This window comes from Artemia franciscana, chromosome 9 (genome assembly GCF_032884065.1).
Source record: "Artemia franciscana chromosome 9, ASM3288406v1, whole genome shotgun sequence".
NCBI classification, from domain to species: Eukaryota; Metazoa; Arthropoda; class Branchiopoda; order Anostraca; family Artemiidae; genus Artemia; species Artemia franciscana.
This window is the reverse complement of record NC_088871.1, coordinates 38,610,226-38,629,484: the sequence shown is the minus strand read 5'-3', so window position 1 is coordinate 38,629,484 and position 19,259 is coordinate 38,610,226. Positions and strand designations below refer to the sequence as shown.

The 19,259-nt window shown below is 35.2% G+C and overlaps 1 protein-coding gene across 2 annotated transcripts in view; it reads right to left on the bottom strand.

Moving 5' to 3' along the window:
• Positions 1 to 83: 83 nt before the first annotated feature.
• The window catches only part of LOC136031390 (protein bric-a-brac 1-like), a 120,738-nt gene continuing 101,562 nt past the window's right edge, over positions 84 to 19,259 (bottom strand). The window contains exon 4 of one of the 2 annotated variants that reach the window (XM_065710925.1): positions 84 to 2,653. In XM_065710925.1, coding sequence (XP_065566997.1) covers positions 2,589 to 2,653 — 65 coding nt within the window. In that variant the 3' untranslated portion in view covers positions 84 to 2,588. The remainder of the gene's footprint in view (positions 2,654 to 19,259) is intronic. The other variant, XM_065710924.1, reaches the window with a different exon arrangement.

The following is a 19,259-nucleotide window of genomic DNA, read 5'->3' as shown; positions in this document are numbered from 1 at the left end:
AATATCTACTTATTTTTCTTTCGTATTTTTCGGCTGGTTGACACGTAAAATTGGTCTTTTGTCCTAGGAATGACGGATAATAGATAGACTTATCTATTAACAAATGAATTAGCATCATTTTTATACTGTCCTAATAAGGGGGTTAATGCTAGATTTGCCTCTCACTCAATCGGACTATCTGTCTTGGCTTTTTCTACAATTAGCCATGGATTGATGCCCACAAATATTCGATTTTAGTTCACCTCATTTTCCTTGTCTATTTGATTTTATTCTTTTCATTTGTTTTTTTTGGCATCGTACCTCGTGTATTACCGCACATGCGAAAACTGTAATTGAGCCGCAACCCTAAGCCAAACATAGCATGAACGCCCAACAGTCATATATCTAATTATTCGTTTCAATACTTTGACTGAGTTTAATAGCTAGTTATGTCTTACTATATAGGCAATTTTTGGCATCCTAACTAAGAAACTTCTGCTAGGCCAATATTTTCTGAAAAAACTAGAAAAGGCTGCACTAAGAAACGTATAGATCTCATATGAGATGATTGGAATCAAAAGCTAAAATCTCCATTTCAAAAACGACAATAGTAAATTTCTAAACTTCTGACTGACTCTCCATTAATCTGTGACTGAAGACTTTGCGATTTTTACTTCTTTCCTTTTCAGAGCATCACAGATAAGTATTAGAAAACATATAATTATCACCATAAAAGGAGATCGTAACTTTTGATACCAACCAATTTACATATTAACAATGTTACTAAATTCTAGTCACGCACAAAAAAGCAATGACGTCAGGGCATATTCATCATAGTCATTATTTAAATGTCACCAGGCGAAAAAAAGAGGAAATCTATGATATGGCAAATTCTTATTCTTTCTTTGTTTAAAATGAAACATTGGAAAAGTTGACTTATCTAAAAATTGGCTTATCATTTTGAAGCGACAAGTGAGAAAACTCTGACGTCAATTTTTTCTTTCGCGCATGATCAGGAGCCAGCATCAGCTATCCCTTTGACAGTTTTACACGAAGAACGTTTACTTTTTACTTCCTATGTCAAATGAGTTGACTGCTGGCTCCATCTTAAAGTAAATTAGAGAAGGTGACTTACCTTCTTGAGTAATCCAAAAGGTAAGTTGATGCTGGCTCAGTTTAAATCGCGACCGCATATAGCACGATGATAACACGTATTTTTTCACATTAAAACGCAACGGATCCACGCAACACATAAAACAAGTCATACAAGATAGAAGAAAACAAATTAGATAAACACCAATTAACACGTTTAGACAAATAAGTAGGTTTTAAGAAGCATTGATCGAATACTGAATGGCAACTCTGTATCCGGTATGGCGATAGAATCAAGTCACGATTTTCCGATGATTGACCCAAACACTGTTGACATGTTGGCTTATTTCCGGCCAGGCTGGCTTATTTTGATGGTGACTGGCGAGTAAATTTTCGAGTTATGGTTGTTTTCAAAGGATCATTTTTGGCTTGCTTTTCAAAGGCTCTGGCTTATGTTTTGTACCGCCTACATATCAAATCCAAGAGAATATACACAGGTCCTTTGGAAAACTATATCATGCAAGTCGCACCTAACGCTCCTTTTCTCGAAAACTCAGTTTAACTCGCTCTGAACGCAAACTTGGCCGAGAGAAGGGATCTTAAAATACGTTAAACAAGGAAAGTACGAGTAAAGGACAATTTCTATATATTATGTTAGTCCAAGTTTTGGAAAACTGGTTCTTGGAAATTCCTATTTTAATTTCTAGTTACTAATAATCGTGGTGATTTGTTGTGTTTGGAGTTTCTTGAGCATACTATCAGAGCAGATTATATGTATGAAAAAAATATGTTTTTACCAGTTTTCTACCTAGCTTCAAGTTCGATTTTACACCACAAAAAATTTTCATTTGATTATTTTTTCGAGTTTTATTTATTGCAAAAAAATGCAGAAACGCCAGTTTGATTCCTTTTCCAGTTAGATGTATGGAATATAGAGTTATGGATGTAGAATTAAGCTGTTGTGAACCTAATAGGATTTTAGAATTAAAATCAACTTGGTGGATTGTGAGGAAAAATTTGAGAGTCATGGCTAACTGGAGAAAAAGCCAAGTTAGATAGTTTGAGGGATAGTTTGATACCCTTTTATAGAATTGTATAATAATGTCGTTTCACTTGTTGATAGAGAGTCTATCATCCATTCATCCTAGGGCAGAACTAAGGCAGATAGGCTTGGATTAAGGGTAGTTCAAATAGTCTATCAGTTGCATGAGACATTTGAAGGCAACTGGAGGCCCCAAACAAAATGTTTTTTAAGATTTATGACTGACCATGTCCACAGGACTTGCAGGCAATTGGGCAACTGAGATTGTTCATATCGCACCGACTCCATCTCTATTAGGAGTCTATTTCTAGAATAAAGGAGATATATATTTTTTTTACCTGTTTACAAACGGTTAAATAACTGACAGAAAAAATCTTTTGTTTTGATAAAATTTATGAAATTTATATTTAAAAGTTTAAAGATTGTCGCATTCGTACTCAATCAATGCTTTCACACAAAAGAAAACAAGAGCACACTAACCTTGATTGAAGTTTTCCCCAGGAGTGTCTGGTACGTTTTCCGGAGTCTCTTGCCAGGAACCTATAAAAGGTAAACATCAATTTATATATTTACCGCCATCATTGTAATTAAAAGGGCACAAGCCAGGTATAAGCGACGAGGGATAGGGATTACCAGGATTTTCTAGTGGCGAGAGGAGTGGAGAACACAAATGAGAAACTTTTGGCTTTCGTTTGTTTTCCTGTAGATTCTTTGGACCAGAGCTTTCGAATCAGCCATAACTTATGCTGACTTCGACTCTAGACAATTTCAATATAGCGACTACAACTCCTGAAACTTTAAACACAATTGCTCCGGCTCCGAGCTGTGATATTTCCCTTTTCGTAAAGGTCCCTTTTCTTTCCTTTTCGTAAAAAGTTCAGAGTTTGTCAGATTCTTTTTTAAATATAATTTGAAGACCCTGTTAATAGCAAATATTTATCTTATAAATTTTTATATTAGTATAAAAGCACAGACAAGTTTTAAATTGTATGCCTCTATTCGTTTCCATAACTCCGACTCCAGCTTAGAATATAAATGATCTTACATTATTTCTGTTACTCGACTTCCTACTCAATTCAGAAAATTTTTACTAGAACTCAGACTCCATGACTCAGACTTCAAAGCCCTGCTTTAGACCAATCTTGGGTGGATTACCCTGCCCCTTCCCTTGTGTCCAGGTATGAGTTTAATGCAAGTTTCGGCATTAGAAAAAAGAATTTCAAAAATAACTGGATACGAAGCAGACATTCAGGCAGAAGGAGGGTCAATTTCAAAATTAGCATCCGATTTCAATACAATTGTCCATGTTCGGCAACTTTCCGATATTGTGCTTCCGTCTAAAAAGCTCATCACAAGCACTGTGCCACTTGTGTTGTATCTTAAAAATGCGACGTTTTCCACAATTTTACAAGAAAGCAGAGGTAAGGTATTGAAGTTTTCCAAGGTAGAAAAAAAATTTAGGGATTAAAAAACAGGAAACCATTTAATAAATTAAAGGGCATAGCCGAACTTTGTAGCTCCGAGATCCATTTGTAGGAATTACATAGTCGTAGCATCGCCGTATCCAGGGGCCATGGGGTTTGATTACCCCCTCCCCCGAAACTTTGTCAGACTCGTGAAAAAGTAACAAAATGAATATAACAGATTGTTGATATTTTTTAAAGTGTTTATTGTACCCCTCCCCGAACAAAACTCCTGAATATACTAAATTTGCCCGGCGTTCACGTACAGATCCAGTAAGACTTCCATGCCTAAGAACATGTGTGCAGCCGTACACGTGCCAATGCCTCTAAGTTCAGCTAGATATACACGTGGACACTGCTTTTGAAAGATAATTCGTATATTAACAAAAGGAGCTTCCTCATTGGTAGAAGTTGAAATCCTAGACACAGTTCTACCCGGCGTTCAATGGTACCTATTACAATCTATTTTTGGCGTTCAATAAGGATTTGCTATTTTTTAACTGTGTTCCAAAGCTTTTAATCCACCTATTGCAATTATCATTTTCTTATTGCGCTTCAAAGCTCAATATGCTGCAATTCATCCTCTAGAATTGGATGCTTCAGCTGTAATTTGTCAAACAGTTCGTGGTAACGAACTGTAGTAAGGAGCGATCCGGCTCAATAGTAACCAAAACTCTAAAAAATGGAATCCTGACACCAATAGTTACATCAAAAGAATCACATTTTAATGCTGATTTTAAATTTATAAGTTTCATCAAGTTTGGTCTTACCCATCAAAATTTACGAGCCAGAGAAAATTTTCCCTATTTTAGAAAATAGGGAAAAATACCCCCTAAAATTCATAAAATCTTAACGAAAATCCACCCTCAGTTTCAGCGTATCAGAGAATCCTACTGTAAAAGCTTCAAGCTCCTACCTACAAAAATTTAGATATTGTATTTTTTTTTTGCTAGAAGCCAGATCACGAATGCGTGTTTATTTGTTATTTTTGTTTCCTTGTTTTTTTTTTTTTTGTTTTTTTTTTTCCAGGGGTGATCGTATCGACCCAGTGGTCCTAGAATGTCGCGAGAGGTCTCATTCTAAAGGAAATTAGAAACAGGAGCGACATTAAAACTTAAAACGAACAGAAATTATTCCGTATATGAAAGGGGTTGTCTCCTCCTCGACACCTCGCTCTTTACGCTAAGTTTTTATTGTTTTAAAAAGTGGAGTTGTGGGAAAGGGTCAAACTTTAGCGTAAAGAGCGAGGTGTCGAGGAGGGGACAACCCCTTTCGTATACGGAATAATTACTGTTCGTTTTAATGTCGCTCCTTACTTTCAATTGGAATTGTTTTTTTTTATTGGATTGCAGCTAAGAGCCAAATTTTACGCCAATGGATGCTGCCTCGACGTCTATATCCAGACAGACAGGTGGACCCATACAAATCTAAAAGGACATAACCCGAATGCTATGTATGAACAGAAGATGCTTCGATGTCGATGTTGATGTCTGGATAGAGAGGAAGACATGAAAACCTAACTGGACATGCATATGAACGCCGCTTTACGGAAGGGCGAATCAAAACCCAGCCAGTAAAAGAAAACAAGAAGTTATTTAACGAAATACATGATTACGTGGGCTGTGGGCTGTTAGGAAACTTACAAACAAAACAAATTCAGATACCAGGACACTAGATAAACAAGAAGAGTTGTATTAATCTGTTAAATTTCTAAGAGAACTCGCATTTTTATTTTGACAGAACAATAACAGTCTAGAAAAAAGCAACAATAGCCAGTAAAGTAGGCTAACCATGATGACAATTTTTGAAGTAGCCGGCAAATGGTATTGCCCAAGGCAGATATATCCAAACACCCCACAGAATTTTAAAACAAGGAGGGGGAGAAGTTGGGGGGGGGGGCAAGTTTGAAAAAAGCCATAACACATTCCCCGTGAAAACAGGCTTTTAACAATGGCAGTTCCAATACCAGGTAGTAAGTAAAAGTAACAGTAAAAAAAGTAAAAAAGGCAGTAAGTAAAAGTAAGTAACATTGAACATTTTGTTTCGACCAAGAGTAAACGAAAAAGCAATTTTTTGCGATGCCAAAGACTTCAATAGATACATCAGGGTGTTAATATACGTATATACTGCAGCTAAGCAAACAAAATCATTGCAAGGAATATGTTTCATTTAACGGCTGTATTATTACGAGGTTGATTTTAAATCCTTGTTGATGATTAAATAAAAAAACAAGCTATGTCAAATGAAAGTAAAGAGCAACATTAAAACGTGAAACGAACAAAAAAATTTCCATACATGAAGACCCCCCCTCAATACCTTGCTCTTTACACTAAAGTTTAAAGCAGTTTTAAAAAAGCTTCCCAATCCAAACGTCCCTTTTGTTTCAGGAGTCGTTCTTAAAAAATTGGGACAATGAGACTTTAGCGTAAAGAGCGAGGTATTTAGGAGGGGGGCAACCACTTCATATACAGAATTATTTATGTGGGTTTTGAGTTTTAATGTTGCACCTTACTTTCACTTGAAAAAACATGTTTTCTTTTTAATTTCTGATCGTTTTTCAAATAATGTCGGTAAACCTGGCTCACTCTCCATGAAAAATTCCTTCCTCGCGGGAAACTTCCGTGGAAAGTCCCTCCCACGCAAAATACACACACACCCAAAAAATTCCCTTGAAACAATTCCATCACCATTAAAATTCCCCCCCTCCGTGGGGGGAATTATCAGAATTATCAGTACTAAACTGATAATTCTCCTCAGCGTACTTTCACTTGAAACTAACTTTAATTTCTAGCCGTTTTTTATCGCTCCGGAAATCCTCCTTCCATGGAAATTTTTCCTGGAAATCAAAACCGACTGAAAATTTCCCCTCTGAATATCTCCACATGCAAAATTGAGCTGACAAATAGAATGAAAGACAAATAAAGACTTTTGTATAGGAATTCTGTCAAATCCCAGAACTGCAAAAAAAAAATATATAAATCTTATTGGCTAAGTTTAGCAAAAATAGAGGTCTCAAGGCAAGAAAAAGACCAATCACAAACACAAAAAAGTACAGCCTCTTGTTTGATATGCAGATTCTGCGAGTGCATAAAACTGCTCTTAACAATTCCTCCAGAAAATAGCCAGCGTAATGCTATTCTTCAACTAAGATTGTGTTATTCAACATAAGCCTGCATAATTCAAGCATCCAGAAAAATAGGTCAGTTTTTTTTAGTATGTCTTTGCATTTATGGTACTACGTGGTTTATTTTTCAATTTCCACTGTAATTTTCGCTTGATTTATGAAAATTGGCTCTAACTTTGCTTTTTCATTCAGCTTAAAAATATGTCCACTTGCAAGCTTCGCTTGGGAGTTTGATACCAGAATACACTCTTGTGTGCCTATAACCATTCAACGACAATAAAATAACAAAAATAGAAAATATCAAAACATTTACTATTGTATAAGAGCATTCAATGGAGGACATACTAAATGACATTGACAAACGCTGGTCAGAGGTCTCATCCGAAATATTTGCCTCTTTCCTTATTTTCTACAAGTATAGTGATCCTGCTTTAAAACTTAAGAAGGATGGTCAGAATGGTTAATATTACAAAATTGATGTTGAACAGGCATGGAAGAAAATATTCATTTCAGGAGCGTGTGAAAAAACCAAAGAGGCAACTTATAGGAAAACAAAATTTATGCCTTTAATTATGTAGCTCTCAAGCTCAACTATAAGAAGTATCACTTCAATATACTTTTCTAATGTCCCACAACACAAGAAACACAAGATTTAGAAAAGCACGTCATTTCAAGATAGCTTGGTGCGACTAAGCATTGTATACGTGTTCAAGGATTAGGAGCCCTGCATTAATCAAACAGTTCGTGGTAACGAACTGTAGTAAGGAGCGACCCGGCTCAATAGTAACCAAAACTCTAAAAAATGGAATTTTGATATCGATAGCTACATCAAAAGAATCGCATTTTAATGCTGATTTTAAATATATAAGTTTCATCAAGTTTAGTCTAACCCATCAAAAGTTACGAGCCTGAGAAAATTTACCTTATTTAGGAAAATAGGGGAAAACACCCCCTAAAAGTCGTAGGATCTTAACGAAAATGACACCATCAGATTCAGCGTATCAGAGAACCTTACTGTAGAAGTTTCAAGCTCCTATCTACAAAAATGTGGAATTTTGTATTTTTTGCCAGAAGACAAATCACGGATGCGTGTTTATTTGTTTGTTTGTTTTTTGTTTTTTTTTCCCCAGGGGTCATCGTATCGACCAAGTGGTCCTAGAATGTCGCAAGAGGGCTCATTCTAACGGAAATGAAAAGTTCTAGTGCCCTTTTTAAGTGACCAAAAAAATTGGAGGGCATCTAGGCCCCCTCCCACGCTCATTTTTTTCCGAAAGTCAACGGATCAAAATTCTGAGATAGCCATTTTGTTCAGCATAGTCAAAAGCCATAATAACTATGTCTTTGGGAATGACTTACTCCCCCACAATCCCTGGGGGAGGGGCTGCAAGTTACAAACTTTGACCAGTGTTTACATATAATAATGGTTATTGGGAAGTGTAAAGACGTTTTCAGGGGGATTTTATTTTGTTTGGGGGTGGGGCTGAGGAGAGGGGGCTATGTTGGAGGATCTTCCCTTGGAGGAATCTGTCATGGGGGAAGAAAAATTCAATGAAAAGGGCGCAGGATTTTCTAGCATTACTATAAGAAAACAATAAAAAATAAACATGAAAACGTTTTTTCAAATGAAAGGAAGAAGTAGCATTGAAACTTAAAACGAACAGAGATTATTACGCATATGAGGGGTTCTAAAAATACTTTAGCATAAAGAGCGAGGTATTTAGGAGGAGATAAATACCTTGCTCTTTATGCAAAAGTATTTTTAGTAATTTCAACTATTTATTCTACGGCCTTTTTGATTCAGGGGTCACTCTTAAAGAATTGGGACAAAACTTACGATTTAGTGTAAAGAGCGAGGTATTAACGAGGGTACAAACCCCCTCGTATACATAATAAAAACATAAGGTTATGAAAGTTTGTTACGTAAGTTAATTCTTAAGTTACGTATATTTTTTACTAATAAAAACGTTCGTTAAAAATTAAAAGTTCTAGTTGCCTTTTTAAGTAACCGAAAAATTGGAGGGCAACTAGGCCTCCTTCTCCACGCCTTATTTCTCAAAATCGTCTGATCAAAACTAAGAGAAAGCCATTTAGCCAAAAAAAGAATTAATATACAAATTTCATTTTAATAATTTATGTGCGGAGAGCCAAAACCAAACATGCATTAATTCAAAAACGTTCCGAAATTAAATAAAAAAAACTAATTTTTTTAGCTGAAAGTAAGGAGCGACACTAAAACTTAAAACGAACAGAAATTACTCCGTATATGAAATGGGTTGTCCCCTCCGCAGTCCCTCGCTCTTTACGCTAAAGTTTGACTCTTTGCCACAATTCTACTTTTTTAATAAATTAAAAGCTTTAGCGTAAAGAGCGAGAGATTGCGGAGGGGACAACCCATTTCATATACGGAGTAATTTCTGTTCGTTTTAAGTTTTAATGTCGCTCCTTACTTTCAGCTAAAAAAATTAGTGTTTTTTTATTTAATTCTATAAGGAGCGATAGAAGATTTGAAATAAGCCTTTTATTGACCAAACGAAGAACTTTTTTTTATTACAAGATCAATTTTTACTATTAAGCTACAAGGTTAATTTCTATCATTACAAGATTTTGCAATATTTTAACAATTTCGCCTTTTAATACCGAGAGGAAATACCCAGTCGGCCTATAAACTGGCAGCGGCACCAATGAGGAAGACCCTACAGAGCCGTTGCCGGCACACAATGCGTTGACTAGGGGGCTAGGCATTTATCCCCCTGAAAATACCCTCCCTCACGGCTATTTAGTCTCCAATCACTTAGATTTTAACACACCATTTGAGGTATTTCCCTCCCTCCCTAATTAGCTGAAATATTTTTAAGGTCTAAACAAATTTCACTGTCATAGGTAAATCCTCTGTTATTTTACAATTCTAGACATTTGCATATAAAGGCTTTAAACCTCTACAATTCGGTTCTCAGATTATTTTGTAGTTAGGGAGGGAGAGAGATGCTTCAAACGGCGAATTTTAATGCCGAAACATTCCAACTCACATTGAGCCTCCAGATAAACTCAGAATTAGTTCTAAGGTAATCACTAAGTCAGAAATTGAGAGTTAGTCCTTTTTTTAATAAGTCGAAAGTGAATGGAGACCAACCAGCGGCGGGGGGGGGGTCTTTCGGGTGGCATTTTTCAGGGGGGATTACACCGATAACTGTTGGATCGATGTTTCAATAGGAGGTGTTCTTTTCAACAGGGACAAGTAGCAAGCCTGTCGCCCAACCATGGTGAAGCGGGATCGATCCCTGGGCCCTAAATTGTCAAGCAGATCCTCAATCCATTGTGCTACGAGGCGGTAAAGCACCAATGAGTCTAAAGCAATGGTTCCAACTGATTTTGGACCATGCCCCACCTAGTCATTTCTAAAATCCTGATGCACTCCTTGTGCCATTCAGATTTTGTCATTCAAAATTTACAACGCCTTTTATACGTGAAAAACGTCATTGCAATACTATCATACATACATAAATATATATATATATATATATATATATATATATATATAATATATATATATATATATATAATATATATATATATATATATATATATATATATATATATATATATATATATATATATATATATATATATATATATATATATATTTCATGCATTTGAATGTGATATCATTGACATGGATTTTTTTTTCTAAAATCCTCTAAAGAATAAAAATCGGAAGGGTGTGTATCCAGCCCAAACCCCCACCTTAGAAAAAAATTACATACCCCAACAGGTGGGGCCTGCGCCCCACGTTGGGAATCACGGGCCTAAAGCCACAATCTGAAAGCGTCTCATTTCTGAGAAAACCAATCGTCTCAATCTGAAAAGACTGCTATCATTTTTTGACCGCCTCTGAGTTAAGTCTCAGATATAAAATTCTTACAAGTGGAGATAAGAACTTTTAAGAAGCAAGATTAAGTAAGCTAGTCTAAATATTATTGACCATTTAAGGTGAACCAAGTTCCAGATATTTAAGAGGAAGGGAAAAGACACGTACACAAAGGAATGCTCCATTTTGTTCAAAGAAAGGGTTAACATATTTTTACGATTCCCCCCATACATTTTATGCACTTAGTCTTAATTAGAATTCCCCCCCATCTTAACGAATTCCAGCGTGCATACCTAGAGGTGTATCAGGGCATTCTTTAAGAGTGTCAAAAATCTAAATTAACATTTGTTTTATCGATTTTTCCAAGAAGAGAAAGAGGGCTCAAATAAGCAATTCTTTAAATTTTGTTGAAATATTCTTTACAATGACCTGAGGGGGAGTCCCTTCACTTTGTGTACATATTTATGGATCTGTAAATCACAATCGTTTCAGCCGATACAATGAATCTAACACACTAAAAGTGAAAAAGTTCGTAAAATCATTATTAGTTTTGATTCTCACATATTAATGTAAGTATATATATATATATATATATATATATATATATATATATATATATATATATATATATATATATATATATATATATATATATATATATATATATATATATATATATATATATATATATATATATATATATCAGTATATTCTATATGCATTATTTATTTTTTATTATACATTGTACTGAACATTGATAAATGTTCAGTACAATGTATAATTTGCATGTTATTTTCCTCATTTTCTGTTTCCTTAAAATCTCAAGGGCAACGAAAACTTATTGTTAGTCTCTTAATTGCTTCACGTTCTTTTCCGGTGCCTTCCACGCCTCAGGGTCCTATGCAAAACCCAAAATAACACCTGCAGGGACTCGACCCGGTTAGCGTGACCCACAAGTATCTACATATCTTTGGTTCCCATGTTTGGGAATTCAATATGGAGTCTATTTAAAATCCTATTGACAAGAAACCCCCATAGGAATTTGAGACAGTTTTAGCAGTTGAAAAAAAAAAAAAAAACACGTAAAGGTTCCCGGATAACTCCGCTAAATGAAAGATACTAAATTATAAAGAATAAAGTTTTCCCCGGGGAACTGGAATTTTGTATCTTTTTCTTGTTGAATGACAGGGCTGATACATATAATCAAGGGAAGCATTCGGTCTTCTCCCTCAAAAAGCTAAATATTGTTTTACGATATTCTATTTGAAAACAATCAATACAAGGTAAACGTGGCCCGGCTGAGCATTTTGTTTGAGGAATTAATTTTTTATTATTTATTATTCATTATTATATTTTTATAATTTATTATTATTTTTTGTTTGGTTTTATGGTGTGCATTTGTTTCTGTGTTTGTGTTGTTGCACTGGTGATTTCTTTTTTCACTATAAAAATTACAAAAACGGAAACAACGTTAGACAGGTCAAAACTCCACACTGGCTATTCAAAACACATTTAGCTACAAAATGTATACCTTACAGAAGAGTAATAAGAACTGTAAATTTGTATTTTTTGACGACAGTGAACAGGCGCGTTCACAGAGGAGGGCTTCTGACCCCCCTCAAATCTGAATTTTTTTATACAATTTTCCAAGTATTTTCCATTATAAAAAAACAAATCAACACAAGGTAAGTGAGGAGGATGTGTCTATTGGGGGGAGATACCTTTTTGATTTTGCAAACACCTTTTTATTAGATATTTTCACTAAAAATTTTTTTATTTTATTTATTAGAAATTAAGAAAAACTGCCTACCTCTAGATTTTAAAATACACCCCCCCCCCCGCATTTCCATGAACTGATGCCCCTGAAGGGAGTGTCAGCTTAAGTTTTGTTTGCAGAAATTAATTTGAAATTAAAAACAAACACAGGTTTTCGCAGACTAACTCCAGCAAATTTTATAAGAGAGCAAAGTGAATTAAAAATAAAATTCTGTTCACTGAGAAGAGGAGAAGATCATGCGAAGAGGAGACCCCCCTCCCAGCAGCTAAGCATTTTTTTATAGGCCCTTCTCCATAAAGCTCAAAATTTAGTGTCAAACAGTCTTACTTGTTTGGCTAATAACGAAGACCTTTTTAGGCAAAGAAAGCATTTTAGACCTTCAAAACATGGTCAAAGCAATTATAGTTACAAGAACTTAGGCGTAAGTCTTCAAAAACTTATACAAATGAGAAAGGCGAATTTTGGAAAATCAAATACTTCTTGGCATTTCAGAACTTCGAAAATATATGATTTGACCAAAATGTCACGACGTAGTTATATACAATCTTGATCAGGAGCGTAATCTTATTCAGGAGGAGGGCCAAATGCAGTAGCTGATTTGCATAAAATCAGAAAAAGAAAGACGGGACGTGGACCAAAAGACCTTCCGCGAGTGCCTTCCCTAGATGCAGACTCACTGATACAGGACAACTAAATCTTGATCAGCCCACATTCCTCCATCACCATTAATTCGATAATTGAAAATGTAGGGGAGCGACAGGATTAAAATTTTACAGCATAGCTTTCAAAATCATATTTTTGGTCCCTTTTTTCAGTTTTAAGCAACTGGGAACCAAAAAATGGCAAACCACCTATTTGGGGCGACTATGCATGGCGACTGAGCCCTTATTTCAAATGTTTTATTTTATAAAATGTTAAACATGACCATGGCTCAGCACAGGGGGGCACAATACAGTCATTAAAACCCCTCCCAAAAAAATTCCTCTTAACGAGACATGTATGCATGAAATTGTTTAGTCATCCAAATTCGCCCCCCGAGGGTAAATTAAACGATTCTTTGTAGGTTATAAAAGCCCAACTATTACAGAAAGCCTAGTTGAAGTTTGCATAAAAGGCAATTTTAAAAACTGGAGGTTAAGTCTGCTAAGGCTCAAATAGGTCATCTGAAGGGAAATTAAATGCTCCAGTATATGAAAGCATTTGACTTTTACAAGTGTGACGATGCTGTGCATCCGGTGTCACACACTAAACCTCCAGCGCTGCCTTTCAAACCTCCAGCCGTGTGTATGTGCATCATAGTGACCAGATGGGGCGCAACTGCGCCATTTTAGAGCTTTCTTGAGGTGGTTGCACATTGAATTTTTCAAATCGGCGCATTTTTTTGGAGGAAATCATTCGTTCGGCGCATAAAGAAAAACGGCGTTTCGGTGCATTTTCACTTTTAGGCAGCCCATCTTTAGACCAAACAACTGGCAACACAGGTGTCCATCCATACCTGCAGCAGTCATACTGGGTTCAAGTGTGCAAGGCCCTTGGGATACACATTTGAATTTCTGAGATGATGAACATTTTTCTTTCCGGTTACGTTCCCTCTGAAACAAATGATCTTGCGAAAAGCATTCAGCTCTAACTTTCACCAAAAGAACAAGATCTTATGTCACCTAATTCATTTGTCTCAGATCTATCCATTCAAGGTTACCACCCCTAGTGATTTATCGCTATCTCTTGTGATTTTTTATATTGCCTAAACAAAAGAATCACTAAATCAGCACATAAATCACTAGATTACTAAAGAAAATCACTAAAATCTAGTGATCGGGCGGCAACCCTGTATTCATTCACCGATCCAGAGTTATGATGTTACTTCAGACCTTTTCTTAGGAAATGATCTAAATTTGCTTCAAAATAGGAGATGTCATTCTTTCAAAGATTTTAAATCAATTGTCCAACGTATTTTCAATGTAAAAAATCATGTTTACTTTACTTTCCAAAATATAATTTGGGCAGATGGACAGAACTGAATCTCAGCTATGGAGTAAGACCGAAACTATCGTTTTTACGTTGAAACAATAGAACCATTGGAGAGGGGAAAAATAATATGGCAAAAACTGCAGAGAAAACATGAAGTTTAAAAACAAAATAAACAGATCTTTTATCTAGTTGGAAATTTTAAAATATAAATCCACTGGAAATTAGAGAAACAAGGTAATTCAGTAACCTACAACAAATAAATATTATTAGAACCCATCTTCCTTTTAGGCAGTAATCTAACAAAAACCAAAAACCCAAGAGAAGAATTTAGGTTAATTATAATGAAATATAACACATCATGATGAAAGTATACAACGTAAGTAATAAATTATGGAAACTACAACACAAATTATTGAAAGCAGGCCGCCTAGAACATATAATATTAACTTAACCTAACCACCCCTATATATTAAATATTTAATTATAATATACATGCATCACAGTTTTTCTCACTAGGATTAAGCTAATTATAGTCGGTTGCAGACAAACAAACAGGCTTTTCTCGGATCAAACAGAGCAAACTTCTTGAGTGTGTTCGGGATAATATTACAAGTTCTCAAGATCTACAATGTGACAACACAAGATCTGTTTGACAACACAAGACAACACAAGATATGATAATACACAAGGTTTTTTAGTCTAGTTGGGAATTTTAAAATGCAAATCTGCTGGCAATTAGAGGAACAAGATGATTCAGTAGGCTAAAACCAAATAAACATTATTAAAACCTATATTTCTTTTAAGTAGTAAATTAACAAAGACCACAAAGGATACTAAGGTACTTGTTAAATATCCCGACTCCACCCAAGAAGAGAAGTTAGGTTAATTATCATGAAATATAACAAATCATGATGAAACTATAAGACTCAAAACAAATTATTGAAAGCAGACAGCCTAGAACGCATTATATTAAATACCTAACCACCTTTATATATTACATATTTAATTATAATATACCTGCATCACCCTTTTTCTTACCAAGATTAAGCTAATTATAATCGATTGCAGACAAACAAACCGGCTTTTCTCGGAGACAGAGCAAACTTCTTGAGTGTGTTCGGGATAATATACAAGTGCTCAAGATCTACAGTGTGACAACACAAGATCTACATGTGATAATACACAAGGTCTTTTAGTCTAGTTGAGAATTTTAAAATACAAATCTGCTGGAAATTAGAGGAACAAGATGATTCAGCATGCTAAGACCAAATAAACATTACTAGAGCCTATATTCCTTTTAAGTCGGTTATTAACAAAAACCAAAAAGGATACTTAGGTACTTGTTAAATATCCCGACTCCACTCAAGAAGAGAAGTCAGGTTATTGATAATGAAATATAACAAAAACAAGTAAATTAACAAAACCAAAAAGAATACTTATAATAAATAAAAGTATCCGTATTTTTCTACCCTAAAATGAAATTATCCACCTTCAGAACTACCCCATTTCATATATCACTGCTTTTGAGGAGAGTCATTTTAAGTTTTCACGATAACTATTTACACCATATAATACAGGTAATGTTTTTTTTTTTTAGTTAATTAGAGCCTAGGTCCAGATTCTGGCTGGAAAATCAGTTTCTACAGAAAAGGGCCTGCAATTTCACTCAAAATATGTGGCTCATAAAAAGAAAAAATGATCAGAGCACAAATAAAGTACTATTTAATTTTTATTTTCTGCATTTGTTTTTCTTTTCTTTTTTTCTTGCCTTCTCTCTTTAAGTTAGTGAATTTTTTGATTAAGTGACTCGTACGCCTTCCACCTTTTTAAATGCCAATGAGCCTTAGACAGAATAGTAGTGTTTCATTGTATGTGTATTTAATCATGAATACATAACATATTATGTAAACAATTAATTTTTAACACTTAAATTGCTATTAAACGTTAAGTAAGCTATCTCAATGGGCACCATAGAGCTAGCATGCCACCAGCATAGAGCCTACTGCACGTGACGAAAGTGAAAGTGGTATAATGGGCTAGTTTTTGATTATCTGGGTTTATTTCCTATGGAGGTAGGAGGCATTCTACATACATACCTAAAGAATGTAAATTATGATTCTGGGAACTTTTTCGCTGATTTAGTTATTTTTATTGAAAACATCTGTGACTTTACTTTTGATCTGTTGGCAACTCTACTCAACTCTATCTGCACCACAGAGCTAGCATGCCACCAGCATAGAGCCTACTATATGTGACTAAATTGAAAGAGGTAGAATGGGATAGTTTTCGATTATTTCCTCTGGAGGTAGGAGGTATTATTCTACATACATACCTAAAGAACATAGATTATGATTTTGGGAGTTTTTTTCGCTGTTTTAGTTTTTTATTGTAAACATCAGTGATTTTACTTTTGATCCGGTGATAACTCTACCTAACTATCTGCACTATCTTCAGTTGCTTTTTACTGAATAGATTAGTGATTTTACTTTTGAACTGGTGGCAACACTGCTCACCTCATTCTGCACCACAGAGCTATAATGTCACCAGGATCGAGCCTACTGCATGTGACGAAATCAGTACCACGCCCTTCTGTTGGATACAAGTGCTATTTATTTATAAGGGTATCATGTACTCTTTTGGTCTGCAGAAAACCTCCTACCTCCATTGGAAAAAGAAAGAACAAATAATATAAAACTAAGCCCATTCTACCACTTTCAACAAGAAAGCATGTAAATCATGATTCTGGGAATTTTTTCACTGATTTCGAGATGTTAATAATTTCACTTTACCTGGTGGCAGGTTTTCAGGTAACTATTGCACAGATTTACAAAATGTGAAAAACAAAACAAATAAAAATAGCTGCTGTAATTTTGGCAAAAGTTAGACAATACAATAATGGCTATGATAGCAGCACGCGCCTTCGTCCAAAATTGTCAATTGAGAATTATATTGGGCAAAACCAGGAGGAGGGTTAAGTTTCACAAGCAAATTCCACACCATATATACCCCTGATCCTTTTTTGGTATAAGATAGTTTCAATAGGATCCCACCTGGAGGTAGATTACTAAGTCACATTCAAATAGAAGAAATCGCTTTAGACTACTAAATTCTGCAGGCTATGCTTGAAGTTATACCAATTAAACCGGAGATTCAACCTTTTCATTCCAAGCAACATCAATACTCATTAAATCCAGTTACTTTGAAAACATTGGTCTTTGCCAACAAAAAGAAATTGCCAACATTAACTACCTATTTAAGCGACACATCGCCATTCTTTTCCTTTTAAAAATGAAAGTACTGAAATCAATAGAGAAAACAAGTTAATAAAAAGAAATAAAGAGAAAAAGAATCATAAACAGGGATACTATGGTTAGTTGGTAGGGGCTCCAACAGTAATTTTAGGGATTGTTATGGGAGATCGGGGTTCAAATATTTCCGAAGAATCTACAAAATTTCTTCACGAGGCGAAATATTGGAGAACTCGTGTTTTCTAAAAGTCGTCAATATTCTTTTCAATTTTTAAAAAAATCCGGTTTGTTCCTATATTTTTCTTGTGTTCCCACCCCAAAGGAGGAATAGCAAGTCTCACCTCTTTTTGGGCTCCAATGCTACCGAACGCCAAGCAATCGTCAATGAAAACAAAACGAAAAGCCCCCGTTGCAGTCTTTTTGATGCCCCTCTTGTCGATCCGACAAGATGTTCTGGAGGTCGGACCTTCTGAACCCATGTTCCTTACACTATTCATTACAGTATATGCAGAATATATGCACACACCCCTAATCACAAACACGCACACACTATATATATATATATATATATATATATATATATATATATATATATATATATATATATATATATATATATATATATATATATATATATACATCAGATTCAAATCTGATGTTTAAAATTCCAACGTGCGATTTCGATCCTCGTTTCATAGCCCTTCAGCCAGGAAGTACAATGAGGGAGGAGGGCAGCCATATTGTGCTTTAGCACATCCTTCCTTTCCAAATATGAACCCTCAAAAACAAATTCATGCCTACGTACATGATACACACATCTGCTAAAATATTATTCAATTACAGCAACATGAAACATCATGCAAAAATGTGTTTTATGTTATAAACACGATATTAAAGAGGGAGAATCCGATATATCTGCACCAGATTGAGACTAAAGGACCTCCAGATTCCGATATATTTTGTATTCATATATATACTATTTTTTGTGTCAAATAATATTTTGCATAGTCAAGTAGCGTAAAGCATCTTTGAATTAGGAGTGGCTCCTTTCTTATGCGACCAGGCAGATCCAGATCCATGTCCCACCGTCAAAAACAATTAATTTGATAATTTCTTATATTTTTTTAGCATAATTCAAATATTAATTGAATATACTTTATTTGGTAATATTATATTTTATGCCCTTTTCTGAACCAAACATTGCAAAGACCAAATTCTTAATTTCATTACATTCAGAAACTTTGTATGTGTCAAATTCGAGTCCTGGTGTCGCTGATTTTTTGGTTCAGGTTGGGAGTCAACGGTGTGACCCTATAAGCTCAGCCAGAGATCTGAGGGAAAAACACGGGAAGCGTCGGATGATTTGCACCCAGCCACGCTTTATACTTCCAACCGAAGGTATTGAATCAGGAGATCGGTATTTGCGCATCGCATACCATCGGTCAGCATGCAAAGAAGTTTTAAGTAAGAAATTTTTAGAGACGCATCCATTTTTGCATCTCAGTCCTCCCCCAAATGCCTAACCAACAACATTAGAAACTTTCGTATACAGCCTAGGATCAGACTTTATCCAGGCAAGTAAAGAAAGAGGGGGAAGCAAAACTGCATCCAAATTTTCAGAAAGATATCTAAATATACCATCAAAAAGATTTTGATAAGATCCGCCATGTATTGAGGAGAGCACCGTTGGATTTCCCC